This window comes from Thalassophryne amazonica, chromosome 4, assembly GCF_902500255.1.
Source record: "Thalassophryne amazonica chromosome 4, fThaAma1.1, whole genome shotgun sequence".
Lineage (NCBI taxonomy): Eukaryota > Metazoa > Chordata > Actinopteri > Batrachoidiformes > Batrachoididae > Thalassophryne > Thalassophryne amazonica.
In genome coordinates, this window is record NC_047106.1 from 68,669,065 (window position 1) to 68,689,743 (window position 20,679).

General features: G+C 39.5%; 1 protein-coding gene across 1 annotated transcript in view; it reads right to left on the reverse strand.

Moving 5' to 3' along the window:
- Positions 1-13,924, reverse strand: part of sacs (sacsin molecular chaperone) — a 57,643-nt gene extending 43,719 nt beyond the window's left edge. Inside the window, exons 1-2 of the mRNA XM_034168062.1 lie at positions 13,419-13,924; positions 8,615-8,765 (exon numbers count right to left, since the gene is read on the reverse strand). Of these exons, the coding sequence (XP_034023953.1) occupies positions 8,615-8,765; positions 13,419-13,441 (174 nt within the window). The 5' untranslated portion in view covers positions 13,442-13,924. The remainder of the gene's footprint in view (positions 1-8,614; positions 8,766-13,418) is intronic.
- Positions 13,925-20,679: the final 6,755 nt, after the last annotated feature.

Consider the following 20,679-nt stretch of genomic DNA (forward strand, 5'->3'; position numbering starts at 1 on the left):
AATTTATATCCTGAATAAGTACCAAATATATCTAGTAAGTCTAGAATGGCCCGAATGGATTGTTCTGGATTAGAGAGGTATAAAAGAACATCATCAGCGTATAACGCTATTCTGTGTTCTCTTGAATTTATTTCTATGCCTTGGATATTATTATTTCCTCTTATAGCCTGGGCTAGTGGCTCTAGAATAGAATAGACTAGGGGATAATGGACAGCCCTGACGGGTAGATCTCTCCAGATTTATTCGGTCTGTTAAACGTCCATTTATCTTAATTCTTGCTGTAGGTGCTGAGTATAGTGTCCTAATACTATTAAATGATCTTTCAGAAAAACCAAATCGTTTCAAGGCTAAGAATAAATATTCCCAGCTAACACAGTCAAAGGCTTTTTCAGCATCTAAACTAACCAGTACTGCTTTCTCCTTTTTTGCCTGAATATTGTGAATTATATGACGAGAACGTCTTATGTTATCTTGAGTTTGTCGGCCACTGACAAAACCGGTCTGATCCTCTTCAATCAAGTCTGGGACAAATGAGTTCAGTCTACTGGATATTATAGATGCATATAATTTGTAATCTTGATTTAGAATTGATATTGGCCTATACGAGCTGCACAGTATTTTATCTTTGCCTTCCTTTGGTATAACTGTTATAATCGCCTCTGTCCATGATGGTGGTGTGGTTATTTTCGCTAGCGTCCAATTCAGTGATTTTAATAATACCGGTAATAACTCTTCAAACGTTTTATACCACTCGGCTGGCAGGCCGTCTGTACCTGGTGTTTTATTGTTTTTTAGTTTTCTTAACATCATCTTCAGTTCCTTCATGTCTATTGGTTTAGTTAAACTTTCATTCTGAGTTTCTCCAATTGATGGTAAATCTAATGAATTTAAAAATATTTTAACATCTTCTAGATTACTTTGTTCAGGTTGTGTATATAATATCTTATAATATGTTTGAAATGCTTTATCGATTCCTTCTAAATTGTTTTCTAGTTTCCCTGTTTTGGGGTCAACTATTGCGCATACTGATTGCTGCATTTGTTTTTTACGAATTTTCCTAGCAAGTAATTTTGTTGCCTTTGGTCCTGTTTCGTAATATGTCTGTTTCAAAAATGTATATTTCTTTTCTTCCTCTTCTTTATGAATATCTAAAATTTTTGTCCTTACCTGTGGGATTAATTCAAGGGTCTGACTAGATTGATTCCTAATATGTTCACTTTCCAAGCTTTTTAATGTATTTTCCAGATCATTAAGTTGTTTTTCTTTTGCTCTCTTAATAGCTCTTATAACAGCTTTCAAAGTGTCTCATAAAATATTAGGATTGACTTGTTTATTGTTATTTAATTGCAAAAACTTTTCTATTTCTGCTTTAACCTCTTTTATAATGTTTTTATTATTTAATAAACTTGTATTTAGTCTCCATATTGTCTTTTTAGGTCTTATATCCAAATGAAGCGTTAAATAGATTGGTGAATGGTCTGATATATCCCTAGTACCTATATCACAGCTTTCTATTCTATGTCTATCATTCCTGAATACCAGGAAGAGATCTATCCGTGAGTATACTGCGTGAGGGGGGGAAAGTAGGTAAAATCTTTTTCCGTTGGATGCATCTCCCGCCATACATCCAGTAAATGTAGGTCATCCAGGCCCTTCCTTAACAATTTACTTTGTGGTGTGACTATCCTCTTATTATTAGATGTATCATTTTTATTCAATATTGTATTAAAGTCACCTGTGCATATTAATATACCCTGTGACTCTGAAGATATTATTTCTAGAATTTTTTCCAAAAAATGCCGATCATAGTGTGGTGGAAAATAAACAGAGAGAAGAGTAGTCAATTTACCCTCTATTTTCCCCTGAACCAATATATACCTGCCTTCTCTGTCCCGTTTTTGTTTAATAAATTCAAAATGTAGGGAATTATGTATTAGCACCGCAACCCCTCTTTTGTGACCTGATTTAAAGGAACTGTAATAAGTATTTCTATATCCAAATTTTTTTAATTTCTCGTGTTCTGTTTGGGACAAATGAGTCTCCTGGAGAAACATAATTTGAATTTTCTCCCTTTTTATTTTGGACATTACTCTACTCCTCTTAACAGGGTTGTTCATGCCGTTTATGTTCCATGAAGCTGCTCTAAAATTATTATTAGTCATACCAGTATGCCTGTTTACCTACGCTGACATCACAATAAGAACAAGAACCATTAGAACATAGAACAAATAAAAGTACAAAAAAGACTTCCAACCTTAGGGCTTCGTTCTGCCCTATCCACCCACTACGTCCTTTCCAACCTTGTAGGAGGAACAGTCCTATCCAAGATAGGGACTCGTTCTCCACCTGAAGCAAAGTTCCTTCTCCTTTGAGCATAACAACAATTGTCCATTAGTCCTAATCACCATTAATGTGTTTAATTGACAGGGAGTCAAAAAGAATAAACCTCAAATTAGTAAAAAACAAAAACAATATATATCTGTGTATCTTGTATTTTTCAGTCATGGCACACGTCACCAGTTCTGTCTTCAATTATTGAACGTGTGAACGCAACAGAACATGCAGTTAGTATGTCACATTGTCCTTATCTTAAATTCAGAAGAGATGCATAAGTAAAAGCGTCTTATGTACCTTCATGTTACAGTCCGCGTCTTCTTTAGTGGAAAAAAAAAAAAATAGGCCTCATTATAAAATAAATTATACTTGCTGTCATTGAAATTCACGGAGCTTCTCGCGGGCGCGTTCAGTGTGCGAGCTGTTCACTTTATTCCAGTGTGCGCCTCGGGAAAGCGGAGGCTCGTCCTCAGCACCAGAGCGCGGCACCTGCACGGAGTATCCCCTCTTCTTCATGTCCTCAGCCGCCTCTGCCGCATCCTTGTACACGCGTGGACCTTCTTCCCAATGAATCCTCATCTTAGCCGGGTACGGTGTTTGAAAATGAATCTTTTCCTCTTTAAGGATCCTCTTGATGTGTTTGTATTCTTTAAGCTTGTTGTTTACCTCCGTTGGCAAGTCGTGCCCGAATGAGATCGTGTTGTCGTGCTCAAATATTATCTTTTTTCCCATGCCGCTTTTAATATCTTCTCTTTCATGTCGTACCTGAGAAAATTAACCAGGATCGATCTTGTTATCGTGTTATCTCGGGGTTTCGGGCCAAGTGACCGGTGTGCTCTCTGTATCTGCAGATCCATGTCTTCCTTAAAGGAAAGTTGCTCTTTTAAAAATGCTGTAATGAACGCTAGCATAGCGCTCCCTTCGGCCCCTTCTTTAACACCGTAAATGCGGATATTATTGCGACGAGATCTCCCTTCTAAATCAGTGACTTTGTCATGGAGAATTTTTTGTTGTTTGAGACAATAAAGCAGTGTGTCTCTCAGATCCACGTTCACTGTCTCGAGCTCGTCCACTCGCTGTTCAGTCTCAGTGAGCCTTGTACTCTGGTTACGAATATCCGCACTGACCTCCTCCAGCTTCTGGTTCACTTCAGCCTTAAAATTGTTCAAGTCTTGTTTGATATCCCTTTTCATTGCACTGATGTCGTTTTGCATTTCTTTTATACTGCCGCACAAGTTCTGTATGGCTTTAGCGGTAGATAGCTCGCTTCCCTTGTCTGGCTCTGTGACCTGCATCGTGCTAGTTTGGTCCTCAGCGTTTGTAGAATTAGTCTTCTCTTGACTGTCACTTTTTGGACTCCTTGTCTCTTCTTTGATCTAACTCCACGCATAATATGTCATTTTGGACACATACATAATCAATTTATCAAGTTTTGTGGAGTTTTTTCACATCTGATCAGGACCACCAAAGCATTAGATCGCCATCTTGAAACGCTCACCCGGAAGTCCAGAGGTCCAACATTTCTTGTAGTTTTTCACCAGGTTTGCACACACTGCAGCAGGGATTTTGGTTCACTCCTCCACACAGACCTTCTCCAAATCTTTCAGGTTTAGAGTTTCAGCTCCCTCCAAAGATTTTCTATTGAGTTCAGGTCTGGAGACTGGCCAGGCCACTCCAGAACCTTGAAATGCTTCTTACGGAGCCCCTCCTTAGTTGCCCTGGCTGTGTGTTTGGGGTCATTGTCATGCTGGAAGACCCAGCCATGACCCATCTTCAGTGCTCTTACTGAGGGAAGAGGTTGTTTGCCAAAAACTCACAATACATGACCCCATCCATCCTCCCTTCAATACGGTGCAGTCGTCCTGTCCCCTTTGCAGAAGAGCACCCCCAGAGTATGATGTTTCCACCCCCATGCTTCACGGTTGGGATGGTTTTCTTGGGGTTGTTCTCATCCTCTAAAGATGGTAAGTGGAGTTGATTCCAAAAAGCTCTATTCTGGTCTCATCTGACCACATGACCTTCTCCCATGCCTCCTCTGGATCATCCAGATGGTCACTGATGAACTTCAAACGGGCCTGGACATGTACTGGCTTGAGCAGGGGAACCTTGCTGCCCTGCAGGATTTTAAACCATGACAGCATCATGTGTTACTAATGTAATCTTTGTGACTGTGGTCCCAGCTCTCTTTAGGTCATTGACCAGGTCCTCCTGTGTAGTTCTGAGCTTTCTCAGAATCATCCTTACCCCACAAAGTGAGATCTTGCATGGAATCCCAGACCGAGGGAGATTGACAGTCATCTTGTGTTTCTTCCACTTTCTAATAAATAATCACAACAGTTGTTGTCTTCTACCAAGCTGCTTGCCTGTTGTCCTGTAGTCCATCCCAGCCTTGTGCAGGTCTACAGTTTTGTCCCTGGTGTCCTTAGACAGCTCTTTGGTCTTGGCTATGGTGGACAGGTTGGAGTGTGATTGATTGAGTGTGTGAACAGGTGTCTTTTATACAGGTAACAAGTTCAAACAGGTGCAATTAACACAGGTAAAGAGTGCAGAATAAGAGGGCTTCTTAAAGAAAAATTAACAGGTCTGTGTGAGCCAGAATTCTTGCTTACACATACACATATTCATACATTGTGATTTCCAGATTTCTCTGTCTCTCACAGTGGACATGTACCTAAGATGAAAATTTCAGACCACTCCATGATTTCTAAGTGGGAGAACTTGCAAAACCGCAGGATGTTCAAATACTTATTTTCCTCACTGTATATACACAGTATATACACTAGCTGGGGTACCCGGCACTGCCCAGATTAACCTGTTTTAGACATAAGCCAAATGCCAATCATTTTAATCAAAACAATTTCCCAACATTTGTTTTTGTAATGCTGATGTCTTATAAATATATTAGTTAATGGGCTAAAGTTTGTCTAGCAGAACTATAAGAGGTGGACTCCCCAAACTAATTGGAAATACTTGGTTAAAATACAAACACATTTCCTTGATGCACACTTTGTTTTGCAATCAAATTTATAACAAAATTACACACAAAAGGTGGGTAACAGTAAATGTAAATATCAATGAATCAAGTAGTGGTGTATTTCACTATTTCACATTGCAATTTTACAAACATAAAATGAATGTATTCAGACAGGAAGGCAAACTGGGTTGCACAGGACAGTCAGGTGCTTAACAGTTGAGAACATAAAGTAGCTGAAGAAAGGGATTAAATAAACAGAGATGGCCAACACATATACAGGGCTGGAAATTTGAATCTGCCTGGTCATACCCACAGCCGACTATTTTGGGGTAATTTTCAGTTAAACTTTAAAAAAAAAATGGTACCAGTTTGTTCCCCATGTCATGAGGATTCAGAATATATATATATAGTTTTTAGGGCTACATATTATAGTTTGGGAGTTTATGTTTAAGTATGTTGGCACTATTGTGTCTCATAAACTGAGTTAAGTGAAGAAGAGCATAAATACTTAGACATTTAGGCTTGAAAAACTCAACACAAATGTGCTCTCACTTAAACCCTGTTAACAAAGAAAGGCCTTCTTGTTATCTTTGCTGTGCCAAAGAGTGGGGTAGAGGGCACTGTGAACAGCCCAGACCTTGAATTTCAGACTCAGTGCTCCTGGAATCATCAGGATTGCAGATCTTTATTATAATCCATCTTTTATTATTATTTTATTATATTATTATGGATTATTATTATTAGTATTATTAGTATTATTATGGATTTATTATTATCATGTTATTATTATGTTATTTTATTATAACCAATCTTTATTATAATCTATTTGTCTAATAGATTACAATTTGTTCATGTAAATGGGGAATCTTCTTCACAGACTAAGGTTAATTATGGAGTTCCACAAGGTTCTGTGCTAGGACCAATTTTATTCACTTTATACATGCTTCCCTTAGGCAGTATTATTAGACGGTATTGCTTAAATTTTCATTGTTACGCAGATGATACCCAGCTTTATCTATCCATGAAGCCAGAGGACACACACCAATTAGCTAAACTGCAGGATTGTCTTACAGACATAAAGACATGGATGACCTCTAATTTCCTGCTTTTAAACTCAGATAAAACTGAAGTTATTGTACTTGGCCCCACAAATCTTAGAAACATGGTGTCTAACCAGATCCTTACTCTGGATGGCATTACCCTGACCTCTAGTAATACTGTGAGAAATCTTGGAGTCATTTTTGATCAGGATATGTCATTCAAAGCGCATATTAAACAAATATGTAGGACTGCTTTTTTGCATTTACGCAATATCTCTAAAATTAGAAAGGTCTTGTCTCACAGTGATGCTGAAAAACTAATTCATGCATTTATTTCCTCTAGGCTGGACTATTGTAATTCATTATTATCAGGTTGTCCTAAAAGTTCCCTGAAAAGCCTTCAGTTAATTCAAAATGCTGCAGCTAGAGTACTAACGGGGACTAGAAGGAGAGAGCATATCTCACCCATATTGGCCTCTCTTCATTGGCTTCCTGTTAATTCTAGAATAGAATTTAAAATTCTTCTTCTTACTTATAAGGTTTTGAATAATCAGGTCCCATCTTATCTTAGGGACCTCGTAGTACCATATCACCTCAATAGAGCGCTTCGCTCTCAGACTGCAGGCTTACTTGTAGTTCCTAGGGTTTGTAAGAGTAGAATGGGAGGCAGAGCCTTCAGCTTTCAGGCTCCTCTCCTGTGGAACCAGCTCCCAATTCAGATCAGGGAGACAGACACCCTCTCTACTTTTAAGATTAGGCTTAAAACTTTCCTTTTTGCTAAAGCTTATAGTTAGGGCTGGATCAGGTGACCCTGAACCATCCCTTAGTTATGCTGCTATAGACGTAGACTGCTGGAGGGTTCCCATGATGCACTGTTTCTTTCTCTTTTTGCTCTGTATGCACCACTCTGCATTTAATCATTAGTGATCGATCTCTGCTCCCCTCCACAGCATGTCTTTTTCCTGGTTCTCTCCCTCAGCCCCAACCAGTCCCAGCAGAAGACTGCCCCTCCCTGAGCCTGGTTCTGCTGGAGGTTTCTTCCTGTTAAAAGGGAGTTTTTCCTTCCCACTGTAGCCAAGTGCTTGCTCACAGGGGGTCGTTTTGACCGTTGGGGTTTTACATAATTATTGTATGGCCTTGCCTTACAATATAAAGCGCCTTGGGGCAACTGTTTGTTGTGATTTGGCGCTATATACAAAAAAATTGATTGATTGATTGATCTTTATTATAATCGGTAATCCAGTTGTTTGAGTTGTTAAATGACTCAAACAACTGGATTACTGTCATATTTGACACTGTGGATCTGTACACTGCTCCAGTCAATCTGAACACTACACAAGGTAGGGAGTCACCACGGCTCAAACCTCCTCTAACATCAGCCAGATCTGCTACGGGATGTGAATTTTAATTATCATAACAGACTCTATATAATGTTGCAGAGAAGGTAGTTAGGTGACCAATATATAGATGTGGTTTGAGTCCCAGTGTCTGCTTCACACTACCTGTCTGTGTCCTTGGACATTCTACATTGTCCCACTCCACCCAGCAGTTAAAGGGGTACCAGTGTTGGCTGATGGAGTAACCCACAAAAAACTGGCACCCAATCAAAGGGAAGTTGTAGACGCTCATCCTCTTTACACTATGGTATCTGTGGATAAGCACCAACCCGATAGACCTCAGGGTTTGCAGAGGGCTTACAGTACTTGTTCTATGTAATTCTTTCATTCATTCATTTTTGAACTAGTTTATTCCTGTGAAGGGTCATAACAAGAGTCATTCCATGAAAGGTGGGGTACACCTTGGACAGACCATCAGTTTATTTCAGGGATCGTCTATATAATATTAGATTTTTTTTGGCCTCCTCTCTGCGATGATACACTTCATTTGAGAAGATGGGGTATATCTTCACAGATGACTGCAGCTCTGTTTGAAATGATCAGGAAAAGCTAGACTGTAATCATTTTATCTAAGCTTTTGACCAGCAGCGGCTTAGCTTAATCATGCTCAAGAACATAAACCAGAAGTAGTCTGTGATCAAACCATCAACCTGGGCTACAGTTTCCCTACATAATTCATCAGGTCCGGGATGAGCCATCTGGACCTGGTGTACAGAAATTCAAATTTCCAAAGGTGTCACACTCTGACTTGTGTGAAAACAATCAATAAGCAAACCATAAATGAGACATATAAAAAAAGCCGACTCAGACTTGTCTGCAGAATTTACCAAATGCACATTTTGATATATTTCCAGCTGCTCTGCACTCACCGCTCTCCCACTGTGTGTCAGTCGTTGTTCCCTGACAGGCAGGTTTGTCTCCTCGTAGAACAGCTCTTTGATATGTCGAACACATTCAAAGGGAGACACCTGGTACGACCTCTGACCGATGTACTCATGGCACACTGTCACCCATGGCAACCTAAAATCACAGACAGAAAACCTTAAATAAACCTTTGTGTGTATACTGAAAAGAAAGCAAGTGACTCTTGAAGTGGTAGAACAACGTTTACATTGCACAACATTTAGCGGTGACTTTGTAAAACTGACATGGTGCAACATCTTTTGATGAAAGCCTTCATTTGCAGTGGAGTCGAGTGCATTGACCAGCAGTGATGAGGGTGCATCAAAATGTGATGTTTGCTCCAGAAGACCTTAAGTTCCGGTTTGCAGTCATTAATGATTAAGGTTAAGGTTCGGAGGAAATGTGAGAATGGACGCTTCACAGCATCCATCTGCTTTTGCTCCATCAGAGGAATGAGGACAATGTCGTGATTTTCAGTGTTCACTGATCAAATTGATCATCACAGTGAAGAGCTAAAGGCCAACACTTTTATAAAGTAAAGGCTTTATTTAAAACACTGCATAAAGTCATGTTTACTGATGTTGTTCTCAGCAACATGATGCAGATTCAGATCAGCTGTCAGTGTGTACAGATTCAATCGACTGCAAAAACAACTATTCAGTGACTCATAAAACCTCTTAGTTTACAGGATGATTTGTTCTGACTCTTCACAATGATGCACTCCAAATAGAAATCAAGGATGATCAGTGGAAACAAGATGCACCTGAGCTCAATTTTGAGCTTCATGACAAAGGCTGTGAATGCTTACATACGAGGTCTATTAGAAAAGTATTCGACCTTATTGTTTTTTTCAAAAACCATATGGATTTGAATCACGTGTGATTGCGTCAGACAAGCTTGAACCCTCGTGCGCATGCATGAGATTTTCCACGCCTGTCGGTTGTGTCATTCGCCTGTGAGCAGGCTTTGAGTGAGGAGTGGTCCACCCCCTCGGCGGATTTTCATTGTCAGGAAATGGCAGAATGATTTGGGCTTTTTTTCCATCAGAATTCTTTCAGAAACTGTTAGAGACTGGCAGCTGGAAACCATTCGAAAAATTTATCTGGCTTTCGGTGAAAATTTTACAGGCTTCACAGAGAATAAGGACTGTTACTACAGCTTTAAGGACGGCTTTAAGGACACTCGGCGCGCCGCGCTCCGTGCCGCCATCGAGAGCCACAAACCACCGGATCATTTCTAAACGGATGGCTCTGTGGAGCCGGGACCGTCGTGTGCACTTTCTCTGGTTATCACAATAGCTGGACATCAACCATTTTCCAGCAGATTTCACTTTTAACAAGAGATTTTGTCATGGAAAGCCGAGCGGAGGCTTTGCGCGTCACGATGGATTTGCTACTGGAGCGAGACAAAACCATCTCAGTTTTGGTCTCACAGGACGGCTTTGAGATGGCGTTCAGACAGCTGTCGGTGGTTTTTCGAGTGAATATCCGAGAAATTGTGGATGTGTTTGGACATGCCAGAACATGTCCCGTGAGGCTTCATCATGGCGTTGCTGTGCGCCATGCGACACCGCCGCGACGCACGGAATTCCTCCGCATGTCTGTCTCAAAATGCCAAAAAAGTGCTGATGGCCACGTCTTTTCACAATTCCTGTGCTAGTCAGACGACGTCCCAGATAAAACACAGCGTCCAGTTTGGAAATGAACGGCACATTCCACTGTTACAGGAGTTTTTGTCATGGAAAGAGGAGCGGAGGCTTCGCTCGTTGCGGCGGTGCCGCATAGCGCACAGGAACGCCATGATGAAGCCTCACGGGACATGTTCTGGCATGTCCAGGCACATCCACAATTTCTCGGATAATCACTCGATGGAAAAACCACCGACAGCTGTCTGAAACTCAGATAAAACTGAAGTTATTGTACTTGGCCCCACAAATCTTAGAAACATGGTGTCTAACCAGATCCTTACTCTGGATGGCATTACCCTGACCTCTAGTAATACTGTGAGAAATCTTGGAGTCATTTTTGATCAGGATATGTCATTCAAAGCGCATATTAAACAAATATGTAGGACTGCTTTTTTGCATTTACGCAATATCTCTAAAATCAGAAAGGTCTTGTCTCAGAGTGATGCTGAAAAACTAATTCATGCATTTATTTCCTCTAGGCTGGACTATTGTAATTCATTATTATCAGGTTGTCCTAAAAGTTCCCTAAAAAGCCTTCAGTTAATTCAAAATGCTGCAGCTAGAGTACTGACGGGGACTAGAAGGAGAGAGCATATCTCACCCATATTGGCCTCTCTTCATTGGCTTCCTGTTAATTCTAGAATAGAATTTAAAATTCTTCTTCTTACTTATAAGGTTTTGAATAATCAGGTCCCATCTTATCTTAGGGACCTCGTAGTACCATATCACCCCAATAGAGCGCTTCGCTCTCAGACTGCAGGCTTACTTGTAGTTCCTAGGGTTTGTAAGAGTAGAATGGGAGGCAGAGCCTTCAGCTTTCAGGCTCCTCTCCTGTGGAACCAGCTCCCAATTCAGATCAGGGAGACAGACACCCTCTCTACTTTTAAGATTAGGCTTAAAACTTTCCTTTTTGCTAAAGCTTATAGTTAGGGCTGGATCAGGTGACCCTGAACCATCCCTTAGTTATGCTGCTATAGACGTAGACTGCTGGGGGGTTCCCATGATGCACTGTTTCTTTCTCTTTTTGCTCTGTATGCACCACTCTGCATTTAATCATTAGTGATCGATCTCTGCTCCCCTCCACAGCATGTCTTTTTCCTGGTTCTCTCCCTCAGCCCCAACCAGTCCCAGCAGAAGACTGCCCCTCCCTGAGCCTGGTTCTGCTGGAGGTTTCTTCCTGTTAAAAGGGAGTTTTTCCTTCCCACTGTAGCCAAGTGCTTGCTCACAGGGGGTCCTTTTGACCGTTGGGGTTTTACATAATTATTGTATGGCCTTGCCTTACAATATAAAGTGCCTTGGGGCAACTGTTTGTTGTGATTTGGCGCTATATAAAAAAATTGATTGATTGATTGATTGATTGTCATTATGGGGTATTGTGTGTAGAGTTTTGAGGAAAAAATAATTTCATCCATTTTGGAATAAAGCTGTAACATAGCAAAATGTGGAAAAAGTGAAGCGCTATGAATGCTTTCGCTCTGGTTCAGTAGCAATTAGGACAGAGCTAAAATAACACATGTGGGAGGGCTCAAGGCTAAACATCCTCCAAGCAATGTGTTTATGTTGAAAATTTTGAAGGCCCCTTTAAACAACAATTTGCACAATAAAATATCACATTTGGCTTGAATTTCTTTTCCGTTTCAGTTGAAAATGATCTGTGCAGGTCTAATTAAAAATGTACAAAAACAAATACGGGAACAACAACAAAAAACCCTAAAGCTTGGTGCTGAAGTGATGACAGCTGAATTAGCATATAAATGTTTAAAAAGGACTGAGTCTGTCTGCTCACCAGTATTTTAGAACTTGTAAAATTACCTAATTAAACAATAATTAACTCTCAACTAATTTTCACTTAATTATCAATGTTTGATATCGACAGTCAGGTGTCAGATCATAAACTGATTAACTCACAAACTCCCCCAGGTGATGGACTTTATTTACATTACTGGTTGAATGAGTTGATTTCTTTATTTTCTGGATGGTTCAAAGTCATATTTGAAAGGCCACATTCATATTATAGACTCAGGTGACCTGAATCACATGGGATAGAAGTGGGACTACCAATATGCCGCATTCCTGTGTCCTTGACAAAACACTACATCAGCATTATCCTCGCCCACACAGCTTTAATGGCCTTGGCTGAGGTTGCAGCCTGTGATGGATTTGCACCCCAGGAGTAGTCATCGACTCCCTGCTACTGGTTTTGGAGAAAAGCACTGACACCAATGGGCCTCAGGACCTATCGAGGACTTGTGGATCCAACAACTCCACTCATTTTGTGTACTCCAAACACTCCAGACCTGATTTCTCAGATCAGATTTTGGCCACACACCTATGTAATCCCATACCTGCGTCATATCTTATATTAGCTGCTTGCATATCTGATCTTTTCTGAATGGTGTGGACAAGAAAAATCAGATGGAGCCTTTTTGGGATTGATTTAAACTAGTTATATATGTAGTCCTGTCGCTAATTCAGATGTGGTTTGTATAAGTTTTCCAATGATGTGACTTGTGTTAACAAGCAATCACAAATAAGACTGTTAAGTGCTGAGGGTGGGTAGGGTGGGCGCAAACAGATAAAAAAAAATGATTCAGTTCAGTTCAGTCAGTAATGTGAGCGTTGCAAAAGTCAAAAGTGGCCTGTATATGATGTGATGTTCTCACAGCATTAACATCACTAAAGTTTAAATATAAATTAGTTATTGGAAAATATATGCAAGTCTTCTAGATCAGATATGAAAAAGTGAAAATTTACACTACTCAGACAACTAAGATTTACAATGGAGTGAAAAAAAAATCTGATTTTCCTCACTTCAACCTGTAATGTGAACAAAGCCTTGCACTGGCTGTAATGAACCACAGACTGTATGTAAGGAACTCTAAAAATAGGCTGTGCTGTTGTTTAAAGGGGAAGAAAAGTAAGTGTTTGTTTAATGTAAAAAAAAAACAGTACAAATCCACAGTGGTGCCTTCACTGTAACTCTATTAGGTGTGGCAGCCAGAACTATTTTTTGCTGATATATCATACATGTTAATAAAAGGCGTTATTACTCATGAATGGACACAATATTTGACAGTACTTACCACGGGTTCGGACAGCTGGCCATCTCGTTTCTTCTTTGTGCGCCAACACATACACATTCATTGGACTATTTTCTGCAGTGAGCGCAGGAAAACACCCGGCAAACTGCCGCAGGGGGAAAAAATAAAAAAATAAAAACGTTATTTTCCTCTCAGCACCTGCCTGTTCTCATTGTGAAGAATAAAACACGTCCTTGACTAAACAGTACTGCACAATAATAGACGTGGCTGTAGCCATAAGAGGCTTTCTTTTAAAAGCGTTGTGTGGGCCGTTATCCCGCTGCGTCCGCAAACACACCACTCCGCCCGGGTGCGCGGTTCACATCCGCGTCAAAAACACAGGACATTTCGCCGAAAAAGCTCGGGCATTTTCCCACACGCTGCTTCCCTGGAACCAGCAAGAACAACAGCAGCCAGTGTCAATGCAACTTCGACACCGTGACTCCTTCAAAGGCTATGTTCTAATAATAATAATGAATTACAATGCGCACAGAGATGAGGCAAGAGGTTTCACTCTGGGTTACTTCCGCTTCGTCGTAAATCCCGTCAGGCAAATCGACGTCTTTGGCCAGAGGTCGACAGTTCTCTAACATATATTTTCTTCAGCAGGTTTATTTCTAAGCTCCTGTTAGACTACAGCCTGTTGAGGAAAGTATAATTCTTGTTACCCATGTGTATATTTATAATATTTGTGAAATTTATGAAACATCCTTAAATAACTGCTTGTTAAAGAGCAAAGTTGTTTTGTGTTTACTTTTCACAGTAAAGAAAAATAATTGAGGTTTCATGTTTAACACCCTCAGTCACATATATCTACGTGTGTGTGTGTGTGTGGACATTACCCAGCTGTAAGAAATATTTATATCTGAAATGCCTCAGTTTAGATGTCGATGACGTATGTAACGGAAGTCCATATATGGAGTCCTGTTTGCTCCGTACTGGACTGAGCCCTGTATGACACACCTACATTGGACCCACATTGCTACCTTACTAGCTATGGTGTATTTTGTAGTGACAGTCTTTCAGTTTGTTTGAAGACACTTGCTGACCTGTATTATGTTGCTGAGAATAGACACAACATTCTAGGTCAATGGCTATGATAGCACAATAGCACTTTATCAATGTTTAATGTTAAATTGAATTTGTGTTTTAATCTATAATCTACAACTGCAGCTGTGTTTATTTATTCGTGGTACTTATTCATTGTATTATTCACTATATTTGTATCATTGCATTGTATTATTTTTTAGTATATACATTGAACAAAAATATAAACGCAACCCTTTTGTTTTTGCTCCCATTTTTCATGAGTTGAACTCAAACTTCCAAAACATTTTCTATATACACAAAAGAGATATTTCTCTCAAATATTATTCACAAATATTGTTTACAAATCGGTCAAAATCTGTGTTAGTGAGCACTTCTTTGCAGAGATAATCCATCCCACCTCACAGGTGTGGCATATCAAGATGCTTATTAGACAACATGATTATTGTACAGGTGTGCCTTCGGCTGGCCACAATAAAAGGCCACTCTCTGAAATGTGTAGTTTTGCTTTATAAGAGGGGTCAGAAAGCCAGTCAGTCTGGTATGACCACCATTTGCCTTACAGAGTGCAACACATCTCCTTCGCATAGAGTTGATCAGGTTGTTGATTGTGTCCTGTGGAGTGTTGGTCCACTCCTCCTCAATGGCTATGTGAAGTTGCTGGATATTGGCAGGAACTGGAACACGCTGTCATATACGCCGATCCAGAGCATCACAAACATGCTCAATGGGTGACCGACAGACCAGTAATTGTAAGTTTCTGTTTTGGCCATGCAGAGGTTTGATTGCTGATGTTTGAATATGAATACAGCTGTTAAAAAAGGGAACATATTCTTTAATACAGTTGCAAGCTAGGCAGCCTGTTGGATTAGTGGTTAGCACTATTGTCTCACAGTGAGAAGGTCTGAGCCTCGAATCCAATCCTGTTACTTTTTTTTAGATAATTTTAATACAAACCTGCCAAATAAACCTAACATGATGCATATTCATTACTGTAATAAATCCTATTCATTTGAAATGCATAATCCTCAGCTTTATGTATTTAGTATTAATAAAATATAATTACTCTAAATCAATAATAATGACTATTTATTTAAAATACATACAGTATATTGTTTGAATTGCATAATAATTATGTTACCTATGCCATTTATCTTGTATAGGTAACATAATTAGCTGTAAGCTTTCAATCTGTGTTTTTTCTGATGCTGTTTAAATATTTATGGAGTATGTTCTGTCCGACTTGGTTTATCTAATCATGTTTGTAACAACTCTGATACGCGTTCCAAACCGATTATCGTGGTAACCTGTCTGATATGGGAAAATATCAGACCGGAAATCAGGCAATCAGAGCGCACGTAGCATTGCAGCCATATAATAATGTGTTTTATTATATGGCTATGACAGTACGTGCACTATGACACCCCTTTTACACATACATCTGGCAATCCTCAAAGTCACAGATTTCTTTCTGAACTAAAAATTTAGGCACAAAATTGCTAATTTTAGACTTCTTTGACCTACCCACTGTCCACAGGAGAAAGAGGAGTGTTCCATCTCAGGATGCAGCAACAAGTCTTTTCCATTTAAAGCAACAGTTATAGCCTTTTTAACAGAGCTGAAAATTGGCTATCTTTTTTCTTTTACACTCTAAGAAATGAAACACAGGGGTTTTAAATGTAATAATACTATTATTTTTAATATACTTGCAATTGTTAATTTTAGGGATTTAAGTAATAATGTTTCGTTTGATTTAATTAATTTCAACTACAATATTGTTTTGCCCTTAATTCACAGTGTTATGTGGAAAAAGTTACCTTAACTTTATCAATTAAATTCAACGTTTTATTTCTTAGAGTGTAGGATGTATCAGTTCTGTCTCTGTGGGATTTTTTTTTTTAAACACCTATTTGCTTACAGAAAAGGTGTATAATATGACCACCGAAAAGTACAAAATAAAAATATAATCAATTATAAGGACTTTCAGCACTGAACAAGCTCTGATGTATTTTTTTTTGGCCTGTAGCAGGACTACACAGTTGTGCCTGACACACACACACACACACACACACACACACACACACACACACACACACACACACACACACACACACACACACACACAGAGAGAGAGAGAGAGAGAGAGAGAGAGAGAGAGAGAGAGAGAGAGAGAGAACAACAACAACAACAAAAAAATACATCAAATTCTTTATTATTACATTTTGTCCCAGACCAAGTGTGACTTCGGTATCAGAAGTATCCACTGTTTCGTGGTCATAATTTTTTATTCCATGCCAAAGACATTTTAGTCAGAAAAGTTAAACACTCCATCCTAATGCCGCATCGGAGCTCATATTACTTACATCAAGAGAACAGCAGCATCAGTGCGGCATCTCTGCCCTCTGTGCGGAAAAAGTCCTGTGTGACCGCAGAGCATGAGCCGAGCATGACAGACAGGGTTCGAACAAGTCACTCCGAGACAGGACATGGAACAGCCGGGAGCATATCTGGACTGTTTCACATTGCAGATTTTAACGGTGCTCTTAAAGCGGCAGCGACAATACACCAGCAAGCCTAGAACATAGAATAGAATAGAATTCTCAATAAAATTAACATTGTAAAAATACAGACTATAATACAAATACACGCATCATGAATAAAAAATTGCTCCATGGTCACAGATCAAGGTCAAAATTTTGGCTAAATGCTTATACAGGAGTTTTTCAGAACGGCTTTCTGAGGAATTGGTTTCATATAAATATTATGTATATATACAGTCTAGGCCAGAGATGAACTGACAGTTAATATTAAATATTAATATGAATTCTTGTTGACACTGTGGCTACACTCATTAAAGGGCACTAACTGTAAGTCACTCTCCATGCTGCTCAGGGATTCTTTATTTTGAAGAGAAAGTACAGGATATTAGGTCAAATATATCCCAGCATGCTCTAGTCCCACCATTCGATCCTGGCACTGGGCGCCATCTGTGGTAGGATGCCAAGACTTACTAATTTTACTCACCCTTGACTCTGGCATTGAACGCGTATGTGGACAATTACAACAACCTATATTGGACTTGTGTTTTGTTCCTGTTTCGCATGTTTGATAATTCTTTGTTGTACTTTGTTTATTTTATCTCTGTTAATGTTAGAATGGCCAAAGCAGTGGGTCACCCCACTGGGTCTAGTCTGCTTGAGGTTTCTTCCTAAAATAAACATCAGAAGGAGTTTTCCTCATCATTGTCCCCTATGTGCTTGCTCATGGGTGTTGGTAAGGTTAAATCTTACCCTTGTGAAGTGTCTTGGGGTGACTTGTGGCAGCACCCTGAAATTGATGTGTGACTGTGTGTGAATGGGTGAATGTAAGGCATTGTTTGTGCATATTTAGACCTTACATTTTTGAAAGTCTGGGTTACATCAAATGTTATTAATGTAACTGAATGCAGGTAGTGCTGGTGTCATATACAGCGGGTAAAATAAGTATTGAACACGTCATCATTTTTCTCAGTAAATATATTTCTAAAGGTGCCATTGACATGAAATGTTCACCAGATGTCACAACCCATGTAATACAGACTTATACACACAATTCTTAAAGAAGCCAAAACAAATAACTACAGAAATTAAGCTGTGGAATAATGTGAAATGACACAGGAAAAAGTATTGAACACATGAGAAAAGGAGGTGCAAAAAGGCATGGAAAGCCAAGACACCAGCTGAAATCTTTCAATAATTAGAAAGCAATCCTGCCCCTTGTCAGTGCAAATTAATATCAGCTGGTATAGTCCCAACTGATGGCCTATAAAAAGGTGTCTCATTACCAAGGTGTCACACTAGAAACATCTCATGATGGGTAAAACTAAAGAGCTCACTCAGGATCTTCACAACCTTATTGTTGAAAACATACTGATCGTATTGATTACAGAAGGATTTCTAAGTTCTAATGTTCAAGTGAGCACTGTTGGGGCCATAATATAGAAGTGGAAAGAACAACATTTCACCATAAACTGGCCCTGACCAGGTGCTCTTTACATGATTTCTGACAGAGGAGTGAGAACAATTAGCAGAAGAGTTGTCCAAGAGCCAAGGATCACTTGCAGAGAGCAACTGAACACTTTTTTCAAAGAACATAATAAGTAATGCACTCACCCACCATGGCCTGTATGCACGCTCACTACGCAAGACTCCAGTGCTGAAGAAAAAGCATGTTAACGCTCCTTTAACGTTTGCTGCACAACATTTAGACAAGCCTGCGAAATACTGGGAGAATATAGTCTGGTCAGATGAGACCAAAATTTAACTCTTTGGATGCCGTAATACACACTCTCAATAGTGATACACATCACCCCAAAAACACCATATCAACAGTGAAGTTTGGAGGTTAGAACATCATGGTGTGGGGCTGTTTTTCAGCATCCAGCACTGGCAAACTTCATATAATTGAAGAAATGATGAATGGAAAAATGTACAGAGACACTCTTGATAAAAATCTACCTGGATGATGAAGATGAAACAAGGGTGGACATTTCAGGAAGACAATGATCCCAAACACACAGTCAAGGAAACTCTTAATTAGTTTCAGAGAATGAAAATACTGGGCCAGCCAATCACCTGAGTTGAATCCAATAGAAAATCTATGGAAAGAACTGAAGATCAGAGTTCATAGAAGAGGTCCACAGAACCTTCAAGATTTGAAGACTGTATGTGTGGAAGAATGGGCCATAATCACACCTAAGAACTGCATGTGACTAGTTGCTCCATACAGGCATCTTGAAGCTGTCGTTATCAACAAAGGGTTTTGTACAAAGTATTAAATACATTTCAGTAATCATGTTCAATATATTTTTTTCCCTGTGCCATTCCATTTATTACATATAACTTAATTTCTGTACTTATTTTGTTGTGGTTTCTTTGTAAGTGTGGATTATTTTGGGTTGTTAATGACATCTGATGAAAATTTCACATCGGTAGCACCTTTAGAAACATATTTACTGAGGAAATATGGTGACGTGTCGTGACGTGATGTGTTCAATGTTTATTTTACCCGCTGTATGTAATGTAACAGGCAGGCACAGTGTTCCCGCCTGTCAAACTGTGACCCACAAAGGGAATATGTAATAGTAGAATGGATATTGTGAATATTTGTGCAAAGGTGAGGACACATCATGAACCCCCTGTGGTTGGGTTCAGGGAATAGAAGAGCATAGAATGAGTTAGTTTGCTGTTGTTGTTGTTCATATTTTCAGGGTGTCCACAGCTGGCCCAACTCCAGTTGTTCATTTTGAAACACACACAGGTCCTGCATCTCCAAAGTAACCAGTCAAGTATCAGCCTTCTCTGCTTCACTTCTGAGATCTGATGTATCATGTGTACGTACTCACATCAGGGTGTCTGTGCCAGAATGTGTTAGGTATTAAAGTCAAAAGAATTTCCATTGAAGACATTTGTGGAGATTCTCAGTCACCCAGGTCATGGAATCCAAGTAGGCTGAGCCGGGTTAACTGGACTTCAAGCCCAGTTGACCCGGCTCATCCTGCTTGAGTTCCATTGCCTACATTTATCAAAAATGTTATACAGTTCATCAAGGAAAATACATAACATCATCTAGGTTTCAGCAGCATATACTCAATAATGTGACTGATTAGCCAGAAATGAGTTTTATTTTTGCACCTGTGATCCACTGACAGTCAATGACACCAAGATTTCAGCAGATGGCGGCAACACCACAACATTGATCTCCTCCTCAGTGACTGGGTTTACCCGTACTACCACCATCTCACAGACAGATGGCGCCAGTTACATCTGTGTGTGCAGGTCACTGCAGCGAAAAGTATTACAATAAAAATGTCCAAAATGGAGAGTTTTTAATACATGTTATTGTAAAATTGCTGTTAGACACAAGTCATACATTTAAAAACCAAGGCGCTAATGGCACTGTGTTGTAACAGACTTTTACTCAGTTATAAGAGAATAAATAAGACGAATAAATTTCATTTTTGTTTGCATGTTTCATACTTTGTAGACATACTAAACAATAATTTAATACTATATTTACAAGATGAAGATTCTGATTTCATTTTGTTGACAAACTGACATGCCCAGACATGTTCAGTACACTTTTTTTTTTTGCTGCAGCTGAACTTTTGCCCTCTGACCATTTGCACAGCACAAATTTCCCCCCAGTGGCGGATACAATCATGCAATGTGGCAACACG